At 39.2% G+C, this 25654-nt stretch overlaps 1 protein-coding gene across 15 annotated transcripts; it reads right to left on the bottom strand.

The window, feature by feature from the left end:
- On the bottom strand, positions 1-24556 carry ARFGAP1 (ARF GTPase activating protein 1). 15 transcript variants are annotated; one of them, XM_074919937.1, is made up of 14 exons: positions 24432-24556; positions 20847-20910; positions 19813-19922; positions 18293-18464; positions 17008-17108; positions 16166-16255; positions 15414-15513; positions 12694-12750; positions 11662-11694; positions 10331-10360; positions 8406-8462; positions 6311-6370; positions 5018-5094; positions 1-4551 (listed from the first exon to the last, which is right to left on the bottom strand). In XM_074919937.1, the coding sequence occupies exons 2-14, from the start codon at positions 20904-20906 to the stop codon at positions 4197-4199; spliced, it is 1302 nt and encodes a 433-aa protein (XP_074776038.1). In that variant the 5' UTR covers positions 20907-20910; positions 24432-24556; the 3' UTR covers positions 1-4196. The 15 variants fall into 15 exon arrangements, with proteins under 15 accessions (XP_074776038.1, XP_074776041.1, XP_074776039.1 ...); XM_074919940.1 differs by having other exon boundaries at positions 5018-5088; XM_074919938.1 differs by having other exon boundaries at positions 15414-15510.
- Positions 24557-25654: the final 1098 nt, after the last annotated feature.

The raw sequence follows: 25654 nt of genomic DNA, 5'->3' as shown, positions 1-25654 counted from the left end.
TTCCATATCTCTTTGCTTTATTATAATGCTTTTTAAAAGATGACACTGCAGTTCAAGTCCGGTACCACTCTACAGAACAATGAATAGTGTTCACCGAAATTGCCATTCCTGTGAACTTCACAAAAAACACATCAGGAAAATTAAAGATACAGTACTCCATACTGACCAAGTTTCTGCTGGCATGAAAATGAAAGAGGGCTCTACAACTAGCAGTCACCAAGCTATTACAATCAAACTCTAACAACGGACATTGAAATGTGTCTTGATTGATTTAAATCACTGATTGCTCAAGACTTTCTTAACAGGGTTACTGAAATTTAACAGTGCCAAAGTAAGGTGAAAACTGAAATTCCTCGCTAGATCGCTGTTCTCCAAGAGGACCACTGTATCTTTAAACATATCCTGGATTAAACAACAAAGGTTTTACCTACACTTGTTAAATTATTGCACAGATCATTACACTGATAAATACATTAAGAACCCATGGAATGTTACACAGTCTGGCCTGGAAAATAAAAGCAGCAGCATTATCCTTGAGGTCTCAACTATGAAGGAGTTGGCCAAGCACTACTTCAAATAATTAACAGGTTTCAAGACACAAATGAAACACTTTAAAATAATCCCTAACCCCTAGGATTAGGTTCCTGGTTCAGGAACATTCTCTAAGACTTTCACTCTTTTGCAAGTGGCACTTAGTTTGAATGTCTTGAAGTTTTCTTGTTTCAGGCTACCTGTAGGAATCCAGCTGCTCTGTATTTTCCAAAGTTGAAGCCATACAAAGGAATAAATCGCTTTGAAACACTAGGAAATTTAAACCAAACATTGCAAGGTCCAACTGTTGCAGTCGTCACTTCACCTTCTGTGCTCTCTCCTGGCAATTTGCTTATACAACTTAAAATGAATACATGGCGTGGGACTGAAAGGGAAGTGGAACCCTCTTCACCCGTGCAACAGGTGACACACACAGTGACACCACGGCCGTGCAACCCACGTGCTCACTCAGATTCAAGGGCTGGACCTTCACTTAGACGGGTGCCCTCAGCTCTCACAGACTGTACTCAAGGCCTCTTCTTACAGTGCTCACAATCAGCCCATAAAAAGGAGGATTTGGAGTGAGGAGGAAGGATAAAAGAAAGTCTAATTCATAAACACTCACTCCACACGTGTGCCTTGGTTGCATTCCACCAAACTGCAGAAACTTCCCAGCCATCTATGCAAAAAAAAAAAAAAAAAAAAAAAAGTAAAATCCAGTAAAAGAAAGGCTTTGCAAAAGAAAACGCCCTCAATTTCATCCTCTCCTCCGGAAGACATAGTAAAGCGTTCAGATTCGGACAAGTCATAAAAAAATACCGATTTGCCTGCCCAACTGAGACCAGTTGGTACAGCTGGTATACTAGCTTTGTGGCTGGTTACATGTTTTGCCATTCTATTGGGTTTTAGTATCTTCCATTAAGACCTTTCTAGGAGTTGTAGCATTTTTGTTGACTCTCTACAGCACTGCAAAAAGAGATGGTGACTGTTCTGTCACCAGAACAGTTCTCCAGCTCCTCAACTGGAAGAAAAATCATTACCCAAAGCTTCTGCCTGAGTAGGGCTCAGGCTGTTTAGTTTAATTTAGAACATAAAGTTTCAAGAGATACAAAAATAAAACCGGAAGAACAAACAAATGGCTCATGCCAATTGTAGCTGCAAGTGATACATAAATAAACCAGTTTTCTCCTAGGCAAACCACACAGCTGAGGAGAACGTATGCACACACATCACAATACTGCTGATTGAATGGATTGAAATAAAGCTTATCCTGCTACAAGCTATTTCAGGAGGTTTATGAAAGAGAAACTGTAATAAATTTGTACATGGGAAGTTGAGTCAGCTTCACATCAGACAGACACCAGCAGTCAGACAGCACAACCCATCAGGTGCATTTGGCCGTCGCCGCTACCGCTACACTTTACAAAGCCTGTCAAACCGTCGGGGGGGGAGTGGGCAGCCCCACGGCACGCACAGCACACAGCACCACCCCCAGAGCAGAGAACATGCCTTACAGCTCCCCGCTGGGCAGCAGACACGGAGGCAACGGAGGTGTACGCAGAAAAATACAGAGATACAGAGGTGTATGCAGAAAAAAAGTCACGTTCGACATGCAATTAAGCTATGACAAAGGTCTATTTGGAACTGGAGGAAAAAGCAGAACAAAATCCTCGTTTTATAGTCGAGCTGTAAACTTCTGCCAGTGGTAGCACGAGCAGAATTGTAAACTGAGATCTCTCGTGCCTTGGGCACTTCCAAAGGGTGGGTGCCTGGCAGGGCTCAGCTGAGTAGTGCTTGGGTGGTGAGTGGCACCGGGTGCTGCTGCACGAGTGGCAGAGACCATGCCACCAGGAGAAGAAAGGGAGGGGCAAAAAAAAAAAAATCCTAACTCTTGCAGGACAGAGCTAGAGAAGACTAGAAAAATACCTTGTTTGCCATCTGAAAGATCCTACTAAAGAAATACAGAATCAGGCTATAAATAGAGCTGCTTCTACTTACTTAGACTTAAGCCTTTAAAATTTGCTACTTTCGAGGTGATTCATGATTTTCCTTCCTTAACCCCTCGATCTTACCATAAGCTCCAAAACCTCCGTGAAGAGAAAAAGATACGAAGCATTATTTAAGGTAACCTTGACAACTTCGATTTAGTTGTTTGCTTGAACAAATTAACAAATTTTAAAAAGAAAATGCTTTTTAGGTATGTATTAAGATTTACAGGGTCCACAGTAAAGAACTCCATGCTGGTAGTACAGCAGACTACACAATGATATCATAATCTGAAGTTTTCAAGTCAGCTGATTGTTTTCGGGCTGAGTGTACATTTACAACCCACCCCCAAAAATAAAATGGGATACACAGGACACCTTTGTTGTTAAAGTCATAATTCTTCTGTAGAAGTTATGGTTTGTGTCATGCAAAGCAGTTTGTTAGGTCAAAACTGATACATAGCTGAATCTTCTATTCCATTCCTTAATGCTGACAAGGAGCTTCTAAAGTTTCCAATATAGTGTTTAACAAGATCCAGAAAGAAAATGTGGAGAAATACATGATAGAAAGAGAGATACATATTGACATATTAAAGATTAATCTGGAAAACGTCTGCTTAATTTAAATTTTGCTATTAAATCCAGACATCTACTCCATCTTGAAAGGGGCTTGCTGCCAGCCTCTCTCCTCAATGTTCTCATATTTTCCACCCTTTTTTTTTTCTGACTGGAATCTTTTTTATAGATTTTCACTGCCAAGTTGCCAAACCTATCTTCAAAAGGCCATAAGCAGCAGAAAGATTTCATTTTTATCAGAACAGATAAAGTAGATGGGTAGAAGGAAGAAAGAGAGCAAAAACAGACTGTATAAAATACTCAAACTGGGGGAAGGGTGTAGGTAAGGAAGGAGAACACCACAGCTGTGGTGGAGAGCTGCACTGTGCAAACTCTTAACCTGCTGAGCAAGGAGCCATTCTGGAGATCCCTTGACAGCTCAGGTCAAAACTGTGAGTTTACACAAATAAAACACCTAGCTCTAGATTTCTTATTAATTCTAAGGGGAGAAAATAAGTTTTAAAAGACTAAAAAAAAAAAAAAATTAAATCTCAAAGTTTAAAACCAAAGCTCCAATAAAAAGTATCTCAAAGACCATCTTGAATTGCCAGACTTAATAAGGTCAGAGCAATCCATAAGGCATTTGAACTAGATCTGTTCAACTACAGTTTGCTTATTTAACAGTTATCTTTTCAAGACACATCCTGTCCTTTCTTTGCATTAAACACCTCAGGTCATCTCAAATTATAGGAGGACTGGATGAATAACTATTAACCTACACATGCAAGGATGTACCATGAAAACATGCCTGCACTGATTTTTTTTTTTTTCCTTTGAACATTTGTGTTAGGAAAGTCTGTGTATCCAGCTTCAGTAGTGCACGGAGAATATATTTATCACTATTCCTTAGAAAAGGGACAGCCACCTTTATGTAATAAAAGATTCAGATGCTACTTTTTTTTTTTCCCTAAACCGGGGTAGAAGAAAGGAGAATGAATGGGAAGCACAAAAGTAACAGATCGGTAAGGTCAACCAAGATACTCCAGTTGCATGTAAGACTTCCTCCCCTCAATCAGCCAGCATAGCCTCCCTTTCCTAGCTGTGCAAAACAGGGTTAACAGAGTTCTACCAGTTCTGGTTATCCCACCCATCATCAGCTGAAGACGCCTTTTTTGTTGCCTTAGGAGGTTTTTTGGTCTTGCTCTCCCCTCCTGTGTTTTCCCAGTTGGTCTCCCAATTCTCCCAACTGTCGCTGTTACTGTTCTTGTTGTTGGAGACTGTTCCTGAGCCCCACACGTCCCAGCTGTCAGAGCTCTTCTTCTCTGTGGAATTGTCCACATAGGTCCAGCTCTCACTGCTTGGAGATTTATGAGCTTTTGGTGGATCCGAGTTGCCAAAGGTCTCCCAGAAGCTTTGATCTACAGCATTGTTCTGGTAGCCCTCCCCTCCACTGTTCTGGTAACTGTCTCCCTCAGCTGGTCTTTTATGGGGGGACAGAAAAAAAAGGAAGGTAGAAATAAATTTAGTTATGAGAAACATAATAAAAATAACGCTAGCGAAGAAAACTATAACACTACTGCCCTTTACTTAAACAAAAACTGAGTCTAAAGGCAGAAGAACTAAAAATACTGCTCCAAATGGCAAAAGCTTATATCCTAATTCATAGATTTTTGTTAACAGCCTTAAGTACCAATAACCCCAAGGCGAGGGGATATGCAGTTGGAATAATTTTAAAACAAGGTGCCACGCACTATTTTGTTCTCAGTTTTACAACTGTCAAACAGTTAGATTGAATTTCTCCCATATTACATACAGGAAGACTACTAGCAAAGATAGATTAATTTCTTTATATTTAAAAAATACCTGCTACTACTATACTGCAGAGAACATACAGGAGATAAAATTAAATGTTTAAAGAGACACAGAAAATAATAACAAAAAAATACCTTTCAGAATTATCATCTGGTTTGCCTGAAAAAAAAGTGGTGACATCTCGCCATCCCTTACTTCCCACTCCCTGAACCTAGAGAAAAAAAGAAACAACACTCCATTCATTCAGACTACACCAACACCTCCTCCAAGTCCAACAGCAAAATTCCTCCACACCACATTCCTCCACTTGTTCAGATCAAGAGAACACACTTCATCAGAAAATTTCACTCACAATTTATTAATATTTTTGATGGGCAGTTACGTGGTTGATGTAAGGAATATACATTTCATCATGCTGCTGGAAGATGTGAAAAGTAGGTGAAGTTTAGCTTTTTTATCCATAATAGTTTAGCTTTTTTATCCATCATAGTCAATAACAGCTTTTGAATTCTCTCCTAGACTTCCTTGACAAAAATGCTGGAAATTAAAATGACAGCGCTGCTGTTTTGATGTTCTGATTCATATAAGTAGTATTTTTATTTTTACTGTCCTAGAAAGCTACTTTCACCCCACTTCAGAAGTATTATTTCACTGCCCAGGTAAAACAGTTCAAAAGTTGAGTTCTAGAATGAACGTGACTACCAGGAGAATCCTTTGGGGGTTACTGTAACAGACTGGCCTTGGATTAGAAACACAAATTCAGTGACACCCATGGAATTTAGTATTCTTAAGTCAGAGATAGAGAGGATGAATCCCAGAATTCAGACTTAAAGTTGTCGGGCTCTAAACAGAACAGGTAACGTCACTTATTTTATTCAAACATTCCCAACGTTTAAGGCACTAAGCTGGTACATGACAGAGCTTCCAGTGCTGACTTTCACAGCGCTAGAAAGACAGACCCTCCTAGGTAACACCCTACAGTTACCAAAACAGGCACTAGATTGTGCAGGACTTCTGCACCTGACAGTTGTAGACAGCACTTACCACATTACCAAGCAATGATAGCAAAGGAAGACAAAGAAAAAAAGGCACAGAACATTAGTAAGTTTAACTGTACAGATGTAAGGCAAGCTGTCTCCATATTCTCCAGCAGACATTTTCTTTCTCAGCTTGGGCGACTGGCTGTCTTATAACTCTACATCATGCCCTCGGTGAAACGATTACAAGAGCTACCTCATACCTGCAGAGCTTTTTAACACCCCAACAGAAGTACTGCTTACTGAAAATTACATTTTCAAAATTTCTGTATTCGGCACCAGCAGAGACTCAAGCTGCATTGTGGCTTTGTTTCACTACAGACTTTTCGTAAGAATATGGAGACTGGCTTACTGTTTGGCCTCCTTAAAGGCAGGCAGGCCACTTCATACCTTGCTGGCCAACTGCGACACCCCCACGGTGACCTCCTCAAATATTTTGCCCTCTTTCACCTATGTGAATCAAAGTATTCGTAATTAGTCATAAAACAAAGTATTATTGAAACCTTACGACAGGCTTGCTTGTGCTTAACAGCTAAAACCAAAAAGTGTAAAAAAAAAAAAAAAACGAACAAACTGAAAGTGAATCAAAATATACTTAGATCAAAACAAAAGTTTTGAAAAAGACTTGTAAGAGTCCATTGATCTATAACAGAGTGAATCTCAGCCCTTTGAAGCTTGCGGGAATTTTCTACTGATATACACACAGTTTGAGGAAGGTATCATTACACTAATGCTGAGCATAAAAACACCAGTGCAAAAAACACCTGCTAATGTTGACATTTTATAAATATATTTTACTATGTAAAAAAAAAAATAAATGGTTTGGAGAAACTGAAACTCTATCAGATCCATTTTATTCTCTTTTATACATGTTTCTTTAAATATTCAACTTTGGTCAACCAGAATACAGTTGGTGCCTTTTATCAATTAATAAATGGCAGCTGTTCCAAAGCAAGTGGCTTTGTAGAACCACATGTGCAGGCAGCAACCACTGAATTCAGAAAATAACCCTTATTTAGAACTAAGAGCACAACATCCTAAGGGAAACACTTTTTATTTTAAAATACAGAAAGTAACAATCCTCCTTAAATTGTCCTACAAAATAAAAATCAGCTCCAGGAAATGCACCCTAAAAACAACCCTGAAAATAACGCACCTAAGCACCCTGAAATAAGTTGTGGATTACTCAGAGGAATAAGAAACCAATTAAGAGTTTTCTGCTGCGATTTGAAACGCTATGTAAAGAATGTTGAATTAATAAAGGTAATGCAAGACAAATTAATTTGTAATGTGATTAAACCATTCTTATCAAATTGAAAATGAATCCATATCCCAAAGTGGTGGCACTGCTTCTCTTACACGAGACAAATTAATCTGCTTTATCAAAGCCACTATCTTTTGGGAAAAAGCACGTAGGTAAGTAGAGCACCACATTCTCAGAAAAGAATTCATCAAAATTTTGGAGCTGATCCAAAATTCTAGAAGCACAGAACAAACGCATGCCAAATGGGAAAGATGTAAAAAGTATGTTGGTTTTTTTTTTTTAATCATATGAAACAGGTAAGCGACATTTGACACTAGGGAGGATCTGTGACTAAAATTTGTGGTGTCACTGATCACTCATCACTTCCAAGGACTGCCTTTGGGGTTTTTTTGTTGTTTTGGGTTTTTTTTGTTTTGTTTTTTTTTTTTTAAACACACCCACTAGTGATTGTCTGCATTCACTCGGGTCAGTGCGTGCGTGTTCTTCCAACTGCTGCTGCAAGTGCCGTTAGCCACGTGGGTTTGGTCACTAACAATTGTAAAGGGAAGATGAAAATCTGCTTCACACTGACCTCTCAGAAACACCACAGTAACTAGAACTGCTAATGCTACTTTAGACCACTCTTGGAGTAGGAATGCACACAAAACTTGGTATTAACTACCAGAAAGTTCTGAACAAATACCAAAAATAGTTTGCAAGAACATCTTACTTCTATTGATAAACTGTTGTCGTTCACCTTAAACCTTTGCCCCAAATTCTACTGCCCCAGATGAGGCAGATGATGAACTACAGTGGCTCAAAGATGCTTAGGTGAATTAAAACGCTGGCAGGCAGATGCGTAAAACACTATAAACTTAACACTCAAAGATACTACTATTCATATTTTCTTTTTAATAACTGATTTTTATAGCCATTTAGGGTGCATTTTCATCTTTTCCCAGCTTCCATTATCAAAAGTATGAAATTTATAAAATAGTATCTAACGGGGAATAATGTAACAGACTCTTGTGGACATGGAAAGATTGGAAATTACCCTCATTAACCTTTCTTTGGTAACACAGTAGCTTTGAGGTATTTAATGTTTCCCCTTTGCTACTGTACTAGTATATAAAAAACCAGAAGGACACGCTGACAAACTGTGCAGTTGTGGCAAGAGGAGACAATCACTCCCTAAGTCAGCATAACCATGTTCTGCAAATAATTTACTAGTTCCAAAGTTACCTTTTCTTGTGCAGGTTTGAGAACATTTTCATTTAATGTCTGACCTAACTCTGATGCCTATTTAAAAGCAAAACAAAAACAAAGTCAGTTATCAAAGTCAGTTCCTTTAGAAAAAAAAAAAAAAACAGAAACCAAAAAACACAGCCAACATCTGCAGGCTAATTTCTCAGCAGCATCTCCAAAACCAGGTGAAGCCTTAAAGCTTTGATTCATACAAGCAGAATGAGCTGAAAAGCACACACAGTACAGTGCTGCAGAAAACATTAAAAGAAAATAAATTAAAAACAGATGTACATAGCAATAGGTCATTGGAGATGCCCAGAGCCCAAGCACAGTGTGACCTTGCACTGGAAGCTGAAGAATGGTTCAACCAGCAACAGCCTAGAAGGTGGGCCCCTTGCTAATGCCTGCAGCTGATTATTTGGAAGAACTGACCTCATCCATCTTTATTTTTCCTTACTAATGGAATTATTTGTACAATTAGATCTTTATGGCCAATTTTTCACCAATTCTCCTGTCTTGGAATGCTGCTCTCGTCACCTATTCGTAACAGTCCAATTGTTTCTAAGCAATACACAAGAGGCAAAACTGTGACACAAGATTTTTGTCATCTTTTTTACAGCTCCAGGTTTGCAGGGAGAGAAATCAATTCACTTCAGCAATCTATTGCAATCCAGAACATGATGTGTCAGGATACTGTACTTCAGAGGCATCTTACAAAAACGTTAAGCTCACAGCATAACTCCCAAAATTACTTGTCGTAAGACAATATGGACATGGACAGAGGGGCTAGCAAATGTTTCATTTGAAATATTTTTTTTTTTCCTTACTACTCTAATAAGCCTTTGATTTAAACTTTTCTTCAGAATTGCTGTATTATACCGATTACCTTCTGAATTAGCCCAAATAATCCAAAAGGGCCAATTTGCTTGTGAGACAAACTTCATTCCTAAACATTAGCAGAGTCTAATGAAGTTTCATTTCCTAAGGGTTTATAGCTTATCACTAACTTGGGTTAGGGTGTGGCCTTCATTCATATTCCTCCTAGGGATGGATCACCTCAAGTATCTTTTCTCCACAGATTCCCAGGTGTCTAAAAACCTTCTCTCTTAGCCACCCAACCACCACTATCTCCAACACTTCTCCTCCTGATCAGTTCACAAGTTATTTGAGAAGACAAAGGCCAAAGGTAACTCCATTCCCACCTAGTAAGAAATGTGAATGCAAATCATGTAAAGCTGTTTCCACTGGGAGCGAGGCTACAAGGTGTTTAAGGAAAACAAAAAAGGAGATTTTTAATCTTTGAAAAATCCTTCAGTCTATTAAGCCTGGCAAACTGTTTATGTTATAATAAAGAGTGCAACACACTAAGATTAATGGTTCAGATATGCTAAGTGAGGTCATTGTTAGAACTGGGAAGAATTCTTATATTATTCCATTTACTCAACCATGTAATTTCATGAATATGGAAAGATTTGGGTACAATTCTGTTTTCATCTGAATTGCTTCTTCATCTTTACTATTGTTGAATTTAGGATAGCATCTTCACCACCATTACAGACACTACTCAATGGGGCATTCACTAAAGAGCCCTCCTTCAAACAACACCCCAAGGTAGTTCTGGGTGTTCTGCATTCCTCCATCAGACATGCAAACAGAAATCCTGAAGTCATCTGTGTTTATGAAGAGCGTGGACAAAAGTACAGCATGTTTTCTGAGAGTGCAGAGCTTGGATATCTCTATCCAGTTTAACCTATTTTAAACAGGTTTGAAGAAACATTACTGTATGAAACACACATTATTCTAAACAGATTTGACTTAAGGCAAAAAAAAAAATAAAAAAAGACAGCTCAAGAGCAAATGCACATATTCAGCACGAACAGTGACAAGGAGTCCATGCACAAGAATATATGTGAGGGCGTTACCGGCTCTGGCTGCTGCTTGTAGCCCCAAAACTTTACCCAGACAGCAAAAGAGAAAGAGCAAGGAAGGTAGAAGCAGCTTTTAGCAAAAAATTGGCAGCATTTTTTCAGGCAAGTTAAAGTAGCATGAACCTTTTTCAATTTTAACATCTACTGACAAGACAAACAGTGAGTATGTATGGGCATTGGACAATAATTTTAAACAATATACTGTATCAAAAAGATGTTAAATCTGTTCTACGGAGCAAAAGATCTGATGTTTCAGGAACAAAATTTAAGCTTCGATAACACAGCTTATACTCTACAGCACCACGTTGCTGTGGTCCTTGTCAGTAGATGTGATGAGCTTTGACACTTATATTTACTGACAATACTGAAGAACAGTTTTCTAAAAGGGAAACTGCTGGGAGGAGTGAAAGAGGAGGACTTGTAAAACACTTAGTTTTCTTACGTAAGCCAAGCAGTAAATACTTTAAAGCTTCTAAGTATCAAGTCTGGGTGCTTTAAACAAGACATTTTTGTGACAAAACATGCACAAGTTTGGCTGCCTACATGGAGCATTAATATCCTACTGCCTGCATCTGTCTGGACACCAACACCTGCAGTTGGTTTTGAGCAGTTGCATCCTTTGCACATCAGGGAGCACGCCAGGCTAATGCTAGACATACAAGAGTTGTAGTTCAAAGCCAAACTCCCTGTACCATATATTAATATATGCAAGCCCTCTCTCACAGAACTTTGGCAGAGTAAGAGTCCTATTCTTTTTCCACATTTTTACATTTGAACTTAAAACTTTTCCATGCAAACAGATCTTGCTTGTGTCAGAGTTCTAATTCAGGTCTGACTGTCCCTGATTTAACCCTAGTTTGAAAGAGGAAATGCTTTTGTAATTGCTCCTTTTTTAAACAAACACAAGTAAGTTAATTTAATAACAATATTAAGCAGTTCACATTTGTAATATCTTAATGGGCTTCAGCAATGGAAACACGGCTTGCATTATATTATATTACCAAGAAAATTACTTCAAGATAGACCACATTTAATGTTCACAAAATAATATAAGGGTATTTTAAGTTTGTAAGCATTTCATTCTACTTCCTCTCCAACACACCCGACAGTTATACACAGCAGAGTATCACTGTTTATTTCTTGCCTAATTTGATCACTGCAGTGGATTGCAATTCCCATGGAAATAAAAGCTAGAACCTAAAAATTACTGTGAAGGAAAAACACACTGGTCTGTTGAAGATCAAGTCTAAATCAATTGGTGCAAGCAAATACATGACATTTAAAGCCAATTGCAGTCAATAAGACAAAGCTAAATCTGTAGTCACCTTTTGACTTGCTTGAGATCCAAATCTGGTAGCCTGTGAAAAGAAACAAAGACATTCAAGTTTACTAGGAATAAAATCTCTGGTTTTTAAGTACACACATTTAGAAATATTACATGATCTTCTCTGAGGTGAATGGACCTTTGCCAGAATTTCACAGTGAACAGAGAATATCTGTATCACCACCTCTGGCATTCCAGATTGCTCTGGGAAAGCACCAGTCTTTCTCAACTTACAACAGGGGGAAGAAAATATCTTCAATATTGATTAGATTGGTGGGCTGATGTGGATGATTATCAGTATTTTTGTCTCTCAATGTCACCCAAAGAAAGAGATGAGTTTAAACAGTTTACGAGTGTAACAGTTAAGAGAGAACTGTTACGCTCCTAAAAATTTGGAAGAATACTAAGCAAAACTGAAAAAAGTTGTAATGCGTTATTTTCACAAAAATATTTCATCTCTTTCCATCATCATCTATGCAAAATGTAATAAATTTTTGTTTCTTCTGGTTTCAGTCTACAGTTAAGTTGAATGATTGTCACCCAAGTGCGTGTATTTGCAGAACATGCAGAGCCTGACACCCATGTCTCAGTTTTTCCCACAGCATCCCTCTGGGCACAACCTCTGCCCAACAAACTTTCTATTTAAATGGACAAAAATGCTGTAGTTAGAGAAGACAAAGGAAGGAAAGAGATATAAAACCATCAGCAGTTTGTAACTTGGTATTAAATTCCTGCTGAAGAATGCAATTTGGCCTCACTTGACACAGACCGAAATTTCTGCTTTTTAATAAAAATTTTTGTTGAGTTCTTACTTGATATTTACGTCCAGTGGACAAATTTACAAAAGTGTCCACCCAAAACCATGAGAAATAATTAAGGCAGAGATCTCCATTAAATATGCATCTATTATATATGCCACAGGCAAAGATACACAAGAGGGCAGAATTTAGGTTGTCCTGGACATCACTATTAGAACATTAAAAGAATCTCCAAGTTTACAAGAATTACACCAAAATGCATTTTGTTTACTTACACCCTCTTTAGCAGCTGAGGCAATTTTGCTTGCTCCAGTTGTAAAACTGCTCCACCCCTTTGAAGAAAGTGAGAATATCGTAAACTACACATGAAGAATAATAGTGAATAACCAAGTGTTCAGTATTACATGTTAAATTAAGTCAAAATGTTCACCCATACAGCTTATCCTGTAATCGTAAGAACTACTTGCTAGTAAAAGTGAGAATTAGTCTCTCACTTAACTGTAATAGTGATGAACTTCCATTATTTGTGTCAAAATAGCTGCAATTTGAGCAAACCTGAGTGCTCCAGATGTTATTCTACTAAAAATGGCTACATGAAAAAAAAAAAAAAAAAAAAATTCCTCTGCCTGCCCAAAGAAAAGTAAAAGAACATTAAAACCTTAGAAAACAGAGATTGGATGGGTGGGAAAAAAAAAAATAAATCCATGAGCAGCTAAAATGTATGCCTGGAAAAAGCTGAAGAGAAAACAAGAATCAGTGCTCAAAACCATCAGGTAGTTATTCATAAAGCATCCATTCAGCAATTTTCTGTTTCATAATAAAGCTTCAACCTCCTTGTTTCCTGCAAATTTTACCTTCAATAACAAAAGAAACAAAGCTTTATTTTGCCTCACTGGTTCTTGGAAGATCTGAAAACCATTGGCCATTTCTTAAGACTTTTCTGTCATGAATCAGAAAAGGGTTCTTCTAATTACTGATTAAGAAACCAGCTAAAAGGAAGTGGAGCAGGAGAGTGATTCAAAATTTGTTGTTTCTTGAGGTGGTTTTTTTTTTTTTTTAACATAATCTTTAAAAAAATCTCTTCACAACTGTTTAGATATCAGTTATTGTTAGTAACTCATTCATCCAGAATCTGCCCAGTAAAACAAGTGAAAAAATCCCCATCATACTTAATTGGATAAAAACCAGAAACAAACTTAACATTCCTGTGGTTCCCCTGTCTCTAATAATGAAGAAACAGATGTAAGTTTTTGTTCTTTGCAGATCACCACCACCTAATTTTAAGCTGTGCTACAGAATCTTTTAAACACAGCACTAGGAATTCGAGGTTAATATCCATGTCTACCACTGCCTTTTATCAGTTTGATTGCTGTCAAAGTGCAGATGTTTTGTTTCAAGGAGGGATGTTTTGGTAACATGATACCTTTTAAGTTAATTTCCATACAAAATCTGTAAATAGCAGGACCTTTTTCTGATTACCCTTTCCATTTAATTCAACTACAACACATAGTTAGGTTGAGGAAAAGTCTTTTTAAAAAAGCAGCAAGAAATATTTTTTTGCCTATCCCTTTGAAGTCTCTTCACTAATTGCCTTTCTTGTCCTGTGCTGAAACACTGAAAGATAATTCTCTCTCCAACTGCAAAAAAGGCAAAGTGATGTGTCTTGTAGTTTTATTGTTAAGCAGAGTCTCAAGGGACTCAAGACCAACCTAAACTGCAATTACATCTGTTCTTTACAGAACGAGTTGGATAGTGTAGTCGGTGTAAATTACACAGAAGATGCTCCTTCTGATATGTAACAGCAGAAAATAATGTATATGCGTAAATGTAGCACGTGTGGGGAAAAGACAATCGTAATGCAGGGGAAGGAAAATTGGTTTCCTCACGAGGATGAATATGCATGCAAATATTCAATCTCACTATAATAAACGACTCAAAACTGCACTGTAGTATGTATCTGTGGTCACAAGAGGGCATTTTAATCATAAGTTTCAATGAGATAATGTAATCAAATAATGTTTGACGGTAACTTGGACACCACAGTGTCATCCCTCCTTTGCTCAGCACGTCTGCCATACATTATAGATGTGGTTTCCAATTGGAACTCTCTGGCCTACGATCTGTGACATAATTAGAAAATATTCAGCAGACCTATAGGAAGTACCCTATGGGATCACCTGGAATACTGTTCAAAGGCTCAAGCATTACTTTTTTCTATTACATACTCGTGAAATATATTTAAAAAAACCCACAAATCCAAACAATGGAACCTGGTGTGGATATTTAGACCAAGGAGGCTCTACAGGAGATTGCTGGCCACTAACCCTGGTGGAAAAAACCTTACTGTATTTCAAAGTCACACCAAATCCCAAATATTGTTCAGCACTGTTACTCTGCAGCCTATCAAAGCACCAATATGTCCCTGACTGCCTCCAATTTTATTCCCATTTTCCTTCAACAACGCATCTTTCACTATCTCTACTTTAATCGTGACAACTGTTCGACCATATGCTGTTATCTCTTCGCACCCTGTCACAAGTATTTCAAATGTTTTCATCACTGCTCAGGGCTTCTGGCACTCAGGTACACACACATTCCAGTTGTTTTCCACTGAATATACCTAATACAGTTAATCTATTTAGAGCATTACCAGCCTAACTGCTATTCCCAACAGGTAATTACTTTTTTTTTCTCCTCCTCCAAGCTCTGTTGAGTATTAGTTCTTAATCCATTGCTATATCCTCATTTCCTTATTTCTATAAGCTGATACCAGACATAATTCCTACATTTGGCTCAAGTTTCTCCCTTCATTTTGCCTGTTACGGTCCACCAGCATCTTCTTCACTCTTTTGAGAATACAACCAATACTCTGCATCTCTCCATATCTACCTGCAATCTTTAGTTTCTCTTCCTCTGTTTATATTCTCCCACAACAGGGGATAAAACAGAAGAAAATAGTAATTCAGGTCACAGAAAGCTTCAAGCAATTCCTTACCGAGTACAATGAAGACATAGCATTATTCAGGAAGTCATCCTCTTTTTTTGGAGGGTTTACTGTGTTTCCAAACCCCACGTAGCGATTTTCTTGGCCACTACTGTAAGAAAAAGAGTAAATAGTATCTGTATTAGCATGGATTCATGAAAACCATTAAACAAAAGCTGAAAAGCATGAAAGAATGACAACTGTTTAACAGACTCCAAAACACACCTGGAAAAAGTCCTAAAGCACCCCAAATACAAAACCACTCGCTTCATAAAGACAACACCAACAAGGATCCACAGGGGAATCCTTGCAAATTAAAGTGTCCCCTACGGACGCTAACGTGGTTTTAAGGATTCTCTGGGTTTACAGATCACTGCCATCAGAAGCCTGAGTAAATCCTAATGAAGTGATACATGAAAATGGGAAAAGGAAAGGAAGAAGAAAACAGTGTTAGCTTTATAAATATGCCTGTTTAACTCAATACTATACAGACTAAAAATTCCCTAGTTCAGAGCTCACCACAGTAACATTTTGAGTTACAAGCTCTTTCTTCAATGCTATTCAAACATTTTTGTTATATAAACGTGTTAAAGAGGCACTTTCCTTCATCTTTACCATATATTATCAACATATTTTTAATAGTAAACAAGATGTAACTGTTAACTAGTGAATCAGGATCACAGCTACGTGGCTGTAGTATAACATCCGTGTCTTTATTATGCTACAGGGCCAGGCACTCAAAAAGTTAATAAATATTGCATTACCCTTGGTAGGAGCCAACATCATCATTTAACCAGTCTTCAAAAGCCTTGTCAGAAGAGGCAGTTGCAGTCTGAGATTGTCCAGCAGAACTACTGAAATGAAAGATTTAAGAATCAAACTGCGTAAAGCAAAACCCACTAGCTCAGCAGTGCAGCCTGACATATGTCATCATAATACAGGTGCAAAATTGATTATTTCTTTCATCTATCACATAGAGAACTCTAATGCAACCACTAAAAGCCACCAGAGTATTGAATGAATAAAGCAATGGCAGACCCAGACAATGCTGCTCAGACTCCAGCTAGCCCCAGAGCTCGCTGGATGATGGCCAGGCACGAAGGGCTTGTTTGCTTGATCTACAACTGCTTTTTCCGTTAACTTGATTCTTTAGTGCAAAGAATAACAAACACAACATGCAAAAGCAGAAAAACACAAGTGCTGTGCTCCAGCTTTCATGCTGTTGTAATCAGCACCATAAAGGAGAAGTCTGTTTCTTCTTTGCTGGCACGAACAGGGACAGCAGTGAGTTAAGGTAAGGTGTGACACACTACGTGTGACTTGATGCAACGACTAGTCTCGGGTTGTTTTGTCAGTCACAGCAAGTCAAGATGACAACAGCAAGGCTTGTCCTCTGCTCTTCTCACTTTGCCATAATTTACGGTTCAGATGGAGGAGGTGGGAATTATTACAGAAATTAAAGCCCTGTTACCTCATATTCCTTAACTTCAGCAAAAGAAATGCTTGCTCCGACAACACGATCAACAGAGTAAAACCAGCAGACATTCTAACGTCAGGTTTTGATCCTGCTGTAGCTATATCAACATTAAATAACAAGAATACATACCGATGAGTGGAAGAGAGAGACGTTTTAGGCTGAGGTGGGGTCCAGTTCCTGGCGGGAGAAGTTTCAATGGACCACTCCTTGCCTTCAGCTACTGTAGCCACCTAGAAGAGGTAGGAAAATAATCAAGAATGCTAGGTCAAATTTTTCATACAAGTTATACACTGGTCCTGTAAAGGGAGGACCAGTCATTTTTCCAGTTTGCTGCCAGCTGCATAGATCAATTGTTCTGTTTTCACAAGAAACTGATTTTCTGAGTCTCAGGCTAGTAATGTTGAATTGAACATGGAGTTTATTTCAGGCAACTGATTTCAGGCAACTTCTTCAAACAGACAAATTTAGTTTGAAGAGGAAAGACAAGATTAACAGAGACTTAAGTACTAATCACAGGATAATGAACAGAAAGAGGTGGATTTATTCTCTAGCATAGGGCAGCTAAAACACATGCACAGAATTTAAATGTTCTCCCTGTCTCCTTCAAAGGACCTGAACTTCATCTCTTCACCCCATACTGCTCCTCCAATCCAAGTCATAACTTCTGCAAGTTAATAAAAAATTTCCAAAGGCCCTGCCACAGAAGCTCTGCAGTTTGTTCCATGTACTAAAAGGCCTACAGCACCGAACTTGGGAATTCTCTGCTTTCAGCAAGATACTCCAGTCAACCAGCTCCTATTCCTAGCAACTCCTAAAGATGCAAAGAGACCACACACACAACAAACTTCAAAGCTGCATGGAAATCCCAGTGAGCCCAGAATGTACCTTCTTACCACTTCCATGGCAGGGTCAGAATAAAATACAGAATCTTTCTAAGTCTCTAAGCTCATGAATTCAAGATGTCTGTCATTTCATTTTTGGAAATTCCAAACCTCCCAAAAAATAACAACACCATTACAACTACCAATTTACTTGTTTATTAGCCTGACAGTGTTTGCCATATTAATTTACCGTTTTGTAACTACATACACACCAGCAATCACTTGGATAAAACTCTAGTGCTGAAGCAGTAAACTGTCTGCTGTGGATTAGGACAGCTCCGCTAACTAGTTGCAACAAACTGCAGTAATGAACATCTGAGCCATCTCAACTAAACACAGTAAAGAAAGTTTCTAAAGAAAATTCTTACAGAAGTTGGGAAGAAGCACTCTAAAAATTATCCCTTTCAAGAACCACAGCAGAGGTTCAAAAGTTTGCTACTTTCCTTCTCCCCCATGCTTCATAAACAAGCGCTTACAAAGCACTTTGATGTTTTCAGACAGCAGAGGATGAGGACACACACAACTGAGCTTACCTGATCTCTAAAAAGAGCTGCAGCTTTGCTGTTGTACTTCTCCTGCATTGACCAGCAGGGATCATAGTCATCTTGAGACTCCAAGAACTCTCGAAATTTGCTATTACCTCCAGCCTTCATTTTCTCCAGCTCAATATCCTTCCATTTGTCCATGGTTACAGAACGTACAAAACTGAAAAGCAGGGTTTTTTTAAAAAATTAAAAGCAGTTTGTTATAATTTCCTGCTATATCAGCAAGGAGATAAAAAAGCTTATTACAAAAATATCTTAAAAGTTGGGAGTGCAAACATGTTTGAGAACACTCTCCAAGTATAGAAAGATAGAAAATCATAAGAAGGTGCTCATATACAAGCTAAAATCATGTCATTTATTTGCACTCCAAGGAGACTGTCAGGAGAAGGCAAGTGACAGAAAAAAGCTTTCTTCAAGTCCAGAAATTAATCTAATCCACTATATAAAAGAAACTTTTCCCATACTTCTTCACTCTGCCATTTTCTTTTCCTGTTTATTTTCACAATTACACTGAAGTGACCTGCGAGGACACCTCTTGTCCCACTCCATGCTTCTGCTCATAAGGACCATCAGCTGTTGAAAACAGCCCACCCTATAACCTGACCCCATCTCAGGGCATTTGTCACTGCAGCTAGCATCTCAACTCTGAGCCATAAATTCTTGCTACTGCTCATGAAACTGTATTTTTAAAAAAGCACAAAAAAACAACTTGTATCTTGACCACTTGCTTTCTTTTTGTCCCTAAAGAAATACCCTTCATCATATCCTCATCTCAGTAATTTCATTTTTTCTTTCATGTAACATATGGAATAATTCCAAACTCTCATTTCCTATGCAATTTCTATTCACTAATGAGCTTTAAATCACTCCTTGAAAAGCCAAGCACGTACTTCTGAATGGCCTCCTGGCTTTGGTGATCTCTCCCCTGGACTTTCTCTCCCTTTCTCATTTGAGAAACTATCCCATGCTCTGCCCCCATTATATATACACACACACTGTGTGTCTCCAGAACACGTAACAGTTCTTATTCCATACATTCCCATCTCAGTGGAGCATGTTTCTTGAACAAAACCTGTCATTTATATTAAAAAAAATAATCACCTGAACAGAATAAAACTGGTTTATATGCTTGCATACACTACAGAAACATTCTGTAAGCATACTGTGACTTTTTCTGCTCAACTCTCAAGCTGCTCTAGCACTACTTTGGTTTTAATTGTAAAGATTATACAAAATTAAAAGAATAAAGTACAAGGACTAATGCAGTATTACCAAACACCACCACACAACCTCCAGTTGCAACTAGAGACATTGCTTTCCAGAACGGGGCATAATACAGCTGCACCCGTGCAGCACACACCCCAACTAATTATAGCATGAAGCAAAACTGCCAATGAAATGTTGGACTTGAGACATTCTATAGCCTTCCGAAACAACACATTCAGTTCACAACCCTAATGCACCCCGAGGTAACTGAATTCAGTCCATCGTCTGCTTGAAAGGCTGACCTGAGGTGAACTCCCAAGCCTCGGTGTTTTCCTGAGCACTCCAGACAGATCCAGATTCCATAGGTCACGCTCACCCACTGGGGGTTAAATGCACCACATTCAAAACAGACCTGCAGAAAAACAATTCTCTCTAACACTCAGCCATCTCTTGTCCATGCAAAGTTTTCACAGTAGAGCTCAAAAAGTCAAATCATGAAAATGTTACACACAGAAAATAATTTCAGAAGGGAGAGTTCTTAGTGTTTGGAAACACCTTCCCTGACAGCATAAGCTCCCTTCAAATATTTATTTATGCTGCATGGAAAGAAATATTCATTAACCTGCCTGATTTGGATTATAAAAATTACTGTACTGGCTACCAAAAACCAGTGAGGAAATACAGATAAGCAAGTTGAAAATAATGAGCAAAGAATTCAATTTGATTTCCTTTTCACATTGTCTTGAAGGAGGAGAAAGTAACTAAATTGAATTCTTGAGGTTTCCCTGGCAAAATAAAGATGCAACATTTAAAGTTGGGAACATTTATTCAGTCATACTACAGTCTGGCAGTAAATGATAGCAGATCTAAATAGATTAAAAATAGCTTTATTGCTCATAGAGTGTAACAACTTAAGTTCCTAAGACTGGAATCACCATTCAATGTTTAATGCATTGATATAAACATACCTGAACCTATCCATGGGCTATCACATTTAAGGTATCCTATAATCAAGCTACTAGAAATTGGCCATTTTAATTAACCTGTGCCCAAGACATCACTTGTTCAACAGACTCTGGGGGTTACAGCATTACTAGAACTTCTGAAAGACTTGTGCCAAACATGCAGCAATGTATTATAATACATATGTGAATAAAAATCACTGGAGCTAACACAAATATGAGATATCTCAATGTATAGGTCACCATTAGTCACCCATACTCGTGCTATAAAGGCACTAGCTGTAGTAGAGCACAACATATATCTGGAGTAGGTAACAAGAAAATTCAGTTCTACAAAACCTATCTAAAACAGATTGAGATTATCATTTTCTTACATTGTTCTCATCTTGTGCTCTGACTTCCTTCAGAACTTTCCTTGTTCTTGGACTCGCCATGGTTCTACAAAGGTACAAAAAAGAAAAAACTAAGTCAAATTCAAGAATTCGATATCGGTAAGATGTTCTGCACCTTGCGGTCTAAACCACTGATTCACAACCAATTGCAAGGGAAAAAACAAACAAACAAACCACCATAAAACCCACGGCCTTACTCTTCCATTTACTTTACACGTTTTGGGGGATTTAGTCAACTTCATCGATTCATTGGAAAGGTGAAATTCAGCCACAGCTGAAAAGGGGACAGGAGTGACAAATATGGAAACTCTTCTATGCCACGTGTTGTATAAAAACAGACTCTTACTTGATGCTGCTGCCAGTCCCATCCGCTACCCTTTCTGAGAGCACTTTACAGTCACGCCTGATTACACGGGATCACATGTGTACAACTAAACAGACTAAGCAAAAAATAGCAGGAAAACTCTTACACTTCGGAGTCCTGAACACATTGTTAAGAACACGTCACTGGAAAATACAAAAAACTGACTTTCCAGAAATATTGAGTTTGCTTATCAACTCAATTCTAAGAAAATAAGGCAATTATTTGGACCTTTCACACAAAATAGAATTCTAATTCCAACAGTCATGTCTCACTAGCAGACCACATCATCTCACTCTTAACTTTTATGGAGCATGAAATGCAGCAGCAGGGAGCTGTGCCAAGCTACGGATAAAATTCACATTAAGAAAAAAAATGTGACTTACAGTACACAACCTGAAAAAACTGGAAGTACACAAGACACTCATGATTAAAAGAAATAAAGCGCAAGGGTGCAGCACAAGACTGCAATTTAGATAAAGAATGAATCCATATTTCCAATGAATTTGGTAGTGTGATATTTAAATTAAATTTAAATAAATAATATCTTTTTACTTCTAATCCATCCCTTTCATTTCTACTCTAGAAAACAAATTTCGAAGACATAATAAAAGACAGAGAAGTCACGAGGCTGGCTAGAAACCTCAACAACTACTAAATGTCAACCTTATTTGTCAGTCAAGACACAAAGCAAAAAATAGCAGGTAAACATTTTCATCAAATATTGATCTGAGAGGCAGAAATGTCTTTATACAAACCTTTCGACACTTGTTCAGTGTGCTATTTAACTAAACAGTCATAAATCCTTAAATTATCAATAGGATTAACAATCTTCCAATAATTTCGAAGGTAAATGATTAAGTGTTACATACAATTGCCACAACCCAGTAGGGGATGGAGAGAGAACAAATCTTTAATTATAAGAGGAAATCTATTTTTAAAAAGACAAATGCTACAGGTAAGAAAAGATTAGTTTTCTCTGAACATGACATCAACTTCTGAGAAATCTCTAAAGCAGAACAGCCTTTCTGTGAACTGAAACCACAGTGGTACAATACACACAATTACACTCCACACCAGCGAAGACTACACGATTCAGAGAGAAATAAGCTCAACATTGTACCTACCTATTATGTCTGTTAAAAGCAGAAGTTATTTGTGGCAGAACTCACTGCCTTTTATCTAAAGCACTTCTTCTTTCGTAAACATCTCACTGCCAAATACTTAGTTCTGTGTAATTTAAGGGACAGTGTTTTCACTGACAGGCTACCTTTTGATCTTAATTTGTATTAGACAAAAATAGGTAAGCTGTGAAAAAAAAAAAAAAAAGTGGCTTAAACTGAAAAGGTTACTGTAATTAATGGTGAGTAATATCTTCTAGTCATCCTGCATCAAATTAAAACTGGAGAGAATTATTTTTATCAATTATCAAATGGAAATTGTGTAACTTTCAGAAATGGGAAACAAAGTGTGGCAAATGACCCCCTGTATAATGAAACAAACTTTCTCCAATAGCAACATTTAATTTTACATAACTTACATGCATGTGAGGAGGGAAATAGCACTACATATAAAACGTGTTTGCTCACGTCCTAAACAGAGACATAAACACATTTACATGGATCGAAGTCCACGTCTTCAATTCCACTGTTTGTCACTGGCAAGGTAAGGGAAAATTCTTCCTCTACAGTACAGAAATTAAGTAAATCCCATAGCAGTCACAGGCCAGAGAGACAATCAGGCCCTCCTCTCTGCCATTTTTATTATGTTCTCTTCCCATGCCAACTCCCCTTTCCTCAGGGCTGTATTTCCCCAGCAACTTCTTTACATTACCAACAAGTTACAAGGTTCCTCTCTCTGGCTGGCTGCTTGTTCACCTTACTGCTATCCTTCCTTTACCATTTCTTCCTCCCTTTCCTCACATTTTCATTCAGAATAACACACAGAGGTAGACTAGAGGCTGCAAAGGCTTTCCAGCCTCAACAGCAAATGATCATTGCTGGAGCTGAACAGGAAAGCCTTTTCCCACTCCCAATTCTGCATGAGCCAGGAATTTTCTATAGAGCAGAGAGAGCCATCCATCCTACAACAGGCAATATCCACAATATCCACATCCTACAACAGCCAAAATCCACAGCATGTCAGTGTTTACATACAGTACAAGTTTCAGATTTCTGACTCCAAGCTGACAGAGGAAGCAATTGTCTGCTCTAACTGCTTTTTTTGATAAAAGACTTTTAAAAAGAAAGACCTTGGCCAGCTGCAGTCTAAACACATGCCCATTCCAGAAGCACTGAGTTCCCTGACCAGATCACCATGTCCGTCTGGTGGGAAAGCAGAGTTTCATCCAAGAGGAGGCAGTGACCAAGGCCACCAGCTTTGTGCCCTTCTCTCATCCACCAAAGTATTTGGAAATGAAGGAAAGGGGGATAGGATAAGAAAAAGAGAGACCCGCTTTACGTTTTCTAACAGGTAACATCTTTAGAGATGCTTAGCCTATTGTCAACTGTATTTGCCCACAAAGTTATAAGTGATCAAATTATCATTGTTTACCATCCAAAAGCCGAGCCCTAGTACCTGACTGGGCACATAGCTTATTTCAGGAGTAAAAACTTAGGTAAAACTGTGCAGACATCTTATAAATGTATATTGTTTTGATCTGATGTAAATGGACATGAGCAGTAAAGAAAGTGTTTCATTTAAGAATCAGTTTTCATTGAAGAATATAAATATTTTGGCCTAAGGGTTCCAAGGCGAAACAGACATCTTCACACAGACCAATCTCACACTCTTATTTCCCAAACAACCTCTTTGCAGAGCAAATACCAGACATGCACCATATGAGTTTCCACATTAGGAATCTTTAGCAAGCAAAAAGGCAGAAGTGGCACTAGACACTTTAAGTGGAAGCGAGCTATAATGGGACTTTGCTCTTCTGATGCAGCAGCAAATTCAGAGAGCCCAGCTGTAAAGGGCTCTGCAGTTCAGTGCGCCAAGATTAAGCCGGTGACGTGGGCTGCACGACTCCACGGCCCTGACGGTTCCCTGTGGGCAAAAAATCCCCAGAGGCCTCGCCAGCTGATGAACCAAACTACCAAACCACCTCCACGGCGCAGGCAAGGCTCACTTTCAAATATCTACCAGAAGCTGCTGCATGTTTTCAAAGTCGTGCGGTTTTTGCCTGCTCAGAAGCGCAGCCGCCTTACCGAGAGCTCCTCCGGGGGAGGCGAGGAGGGCGATTTCTTCCCGCACACCTGCGCTAGCTGGATCCACGCTGAGTGCTGGAGGCCTCCCTCAGAACATGGCCGGCTTCCCAGCGGGCGCACCGGCTTCTCCTTTCTATGAAAAAAAAAATAAAGAGATGGGTAAAACAGCGGGGAGGGAAAGGCCGTCGGGAGGAGAAGTTCAGGCCTCCGACCCTCCCGTGTGACAGGCCGCCTCGGCACCACCACCCCCCCGCGCCGCCCCGAGCAGGGTCTACGGGGATGGCCGAACCGCCCCGGGAGAGTTAACAGAGCCCGGTATAAACGCACCGGCGGGTCTTGCCGCGGCACCGCCAGACCCCCGGTTCCCGGTCCCGCCCGGCGCCTCACGGCGCAGCCGCTGCCCCCGCCGCGGCCGGCGACGTTGCAGGGCCGCGAGGCATTGTGGGAGCCCGCCTTAACCCGCTGCGGCCCGGGCCGCGGCCGGGCCTGAGCCCGCCGGGCCTCGGCGCCAAACTGAGCCGCGAAACTGAGGGAAGAAACACACTTTTTCTGCAGTTGGTGCCTTCAAGTTGTGTCCTGTAATAATTAGCCATCCATTCCACCTTAAATGTTAAGAAATTCTTTCCCCAAGCGATGTTTAACTTCGTATTTCCCAAGGCCTGAGTGATTAAAAGCTCCGGAGAAAAATCTCCTCTCCGTGTGAATTGATACATCCTCGTGGAAACGCTCAAACAAGGCGCGTAAGGATGAACATACTGGCCGGACAACAGAGTTGGGAAACATCCAAGGAGAAGAAATTATCCTCAAAAGACTTGTGACCATAAAACGGAAAAAGGAGTCAGGGGGCTTATGCCCCAAACCCGAGACCCCCTCATGCGTGCGTAGTGTACAGTATTCTGTAAATGTAGTACATAAGCAGAAAGGTGGAGATTTCTTGGAAAATGTATGAGTGTTCCTGACTTTAAAGTATATAGGGTAAACTTTTCTTGTAGCGTATGCACGTTGGGTGGAAGGATCGCCTGGGCATAAGGAGTGCCTGCCTTCTAAAACGTCAAACTAAGTCTTAGGGGGTTCTTTTGAGAGCGAATTTAAGGGAACAAAAGGGAGAAAATATAGATAGAGTTGTTTCCACCAAGCAAAACCGAAATAAAGCTTTACAGCGAACTGTGTGCGCTCGCTTCGGTTCCAGACGGAAAAATGAAAAACAAAATCACACCCCCGCT

The sequence above is a fragment of the Athene noctua genome, chromosome 16, assembly GCF_965140245.1.
Source record: "Athene noctua chromosome 16, bAthNoc1.hap1.1, whole genome shotgun sequence".
Lineage (NCBI taxonomy): Eukaryota > Metazoa > Chordata > Aves > Strigiformes > Strigidae > Athene > Athene noctua.
The sequence above is the reverse complement of the archived record's forward strand: the minus strand, read 5'-3'. Positions and strand labels throughout refer to the sequence as shown.

Bases quoted from the DNA above. Each gene is read 5' to 3' on its own strand.
- ARFGAP1 (XM_074919937.1), bottom strand. From the start codon at position 20,906: ATGGCGAGTCCAAGAACAAGGAAAGTTCTGAAGGAAGTCAGAGCACAA. The intron at 16,256-17,007 runs GTATGTATTCTT...CTTTCATTTCAG, and splicing joins TCTCTCTCTTCCACTCATCG to TAGTTCTGCTGGACAATCTC. The intron at 6,371-8,405 runs GTAACTTTGGAA...TGATTCACATAG, and splicing joins TCAAACCTGCACAAGAAAAG to GTGAAAGAGGGCAAAATATT.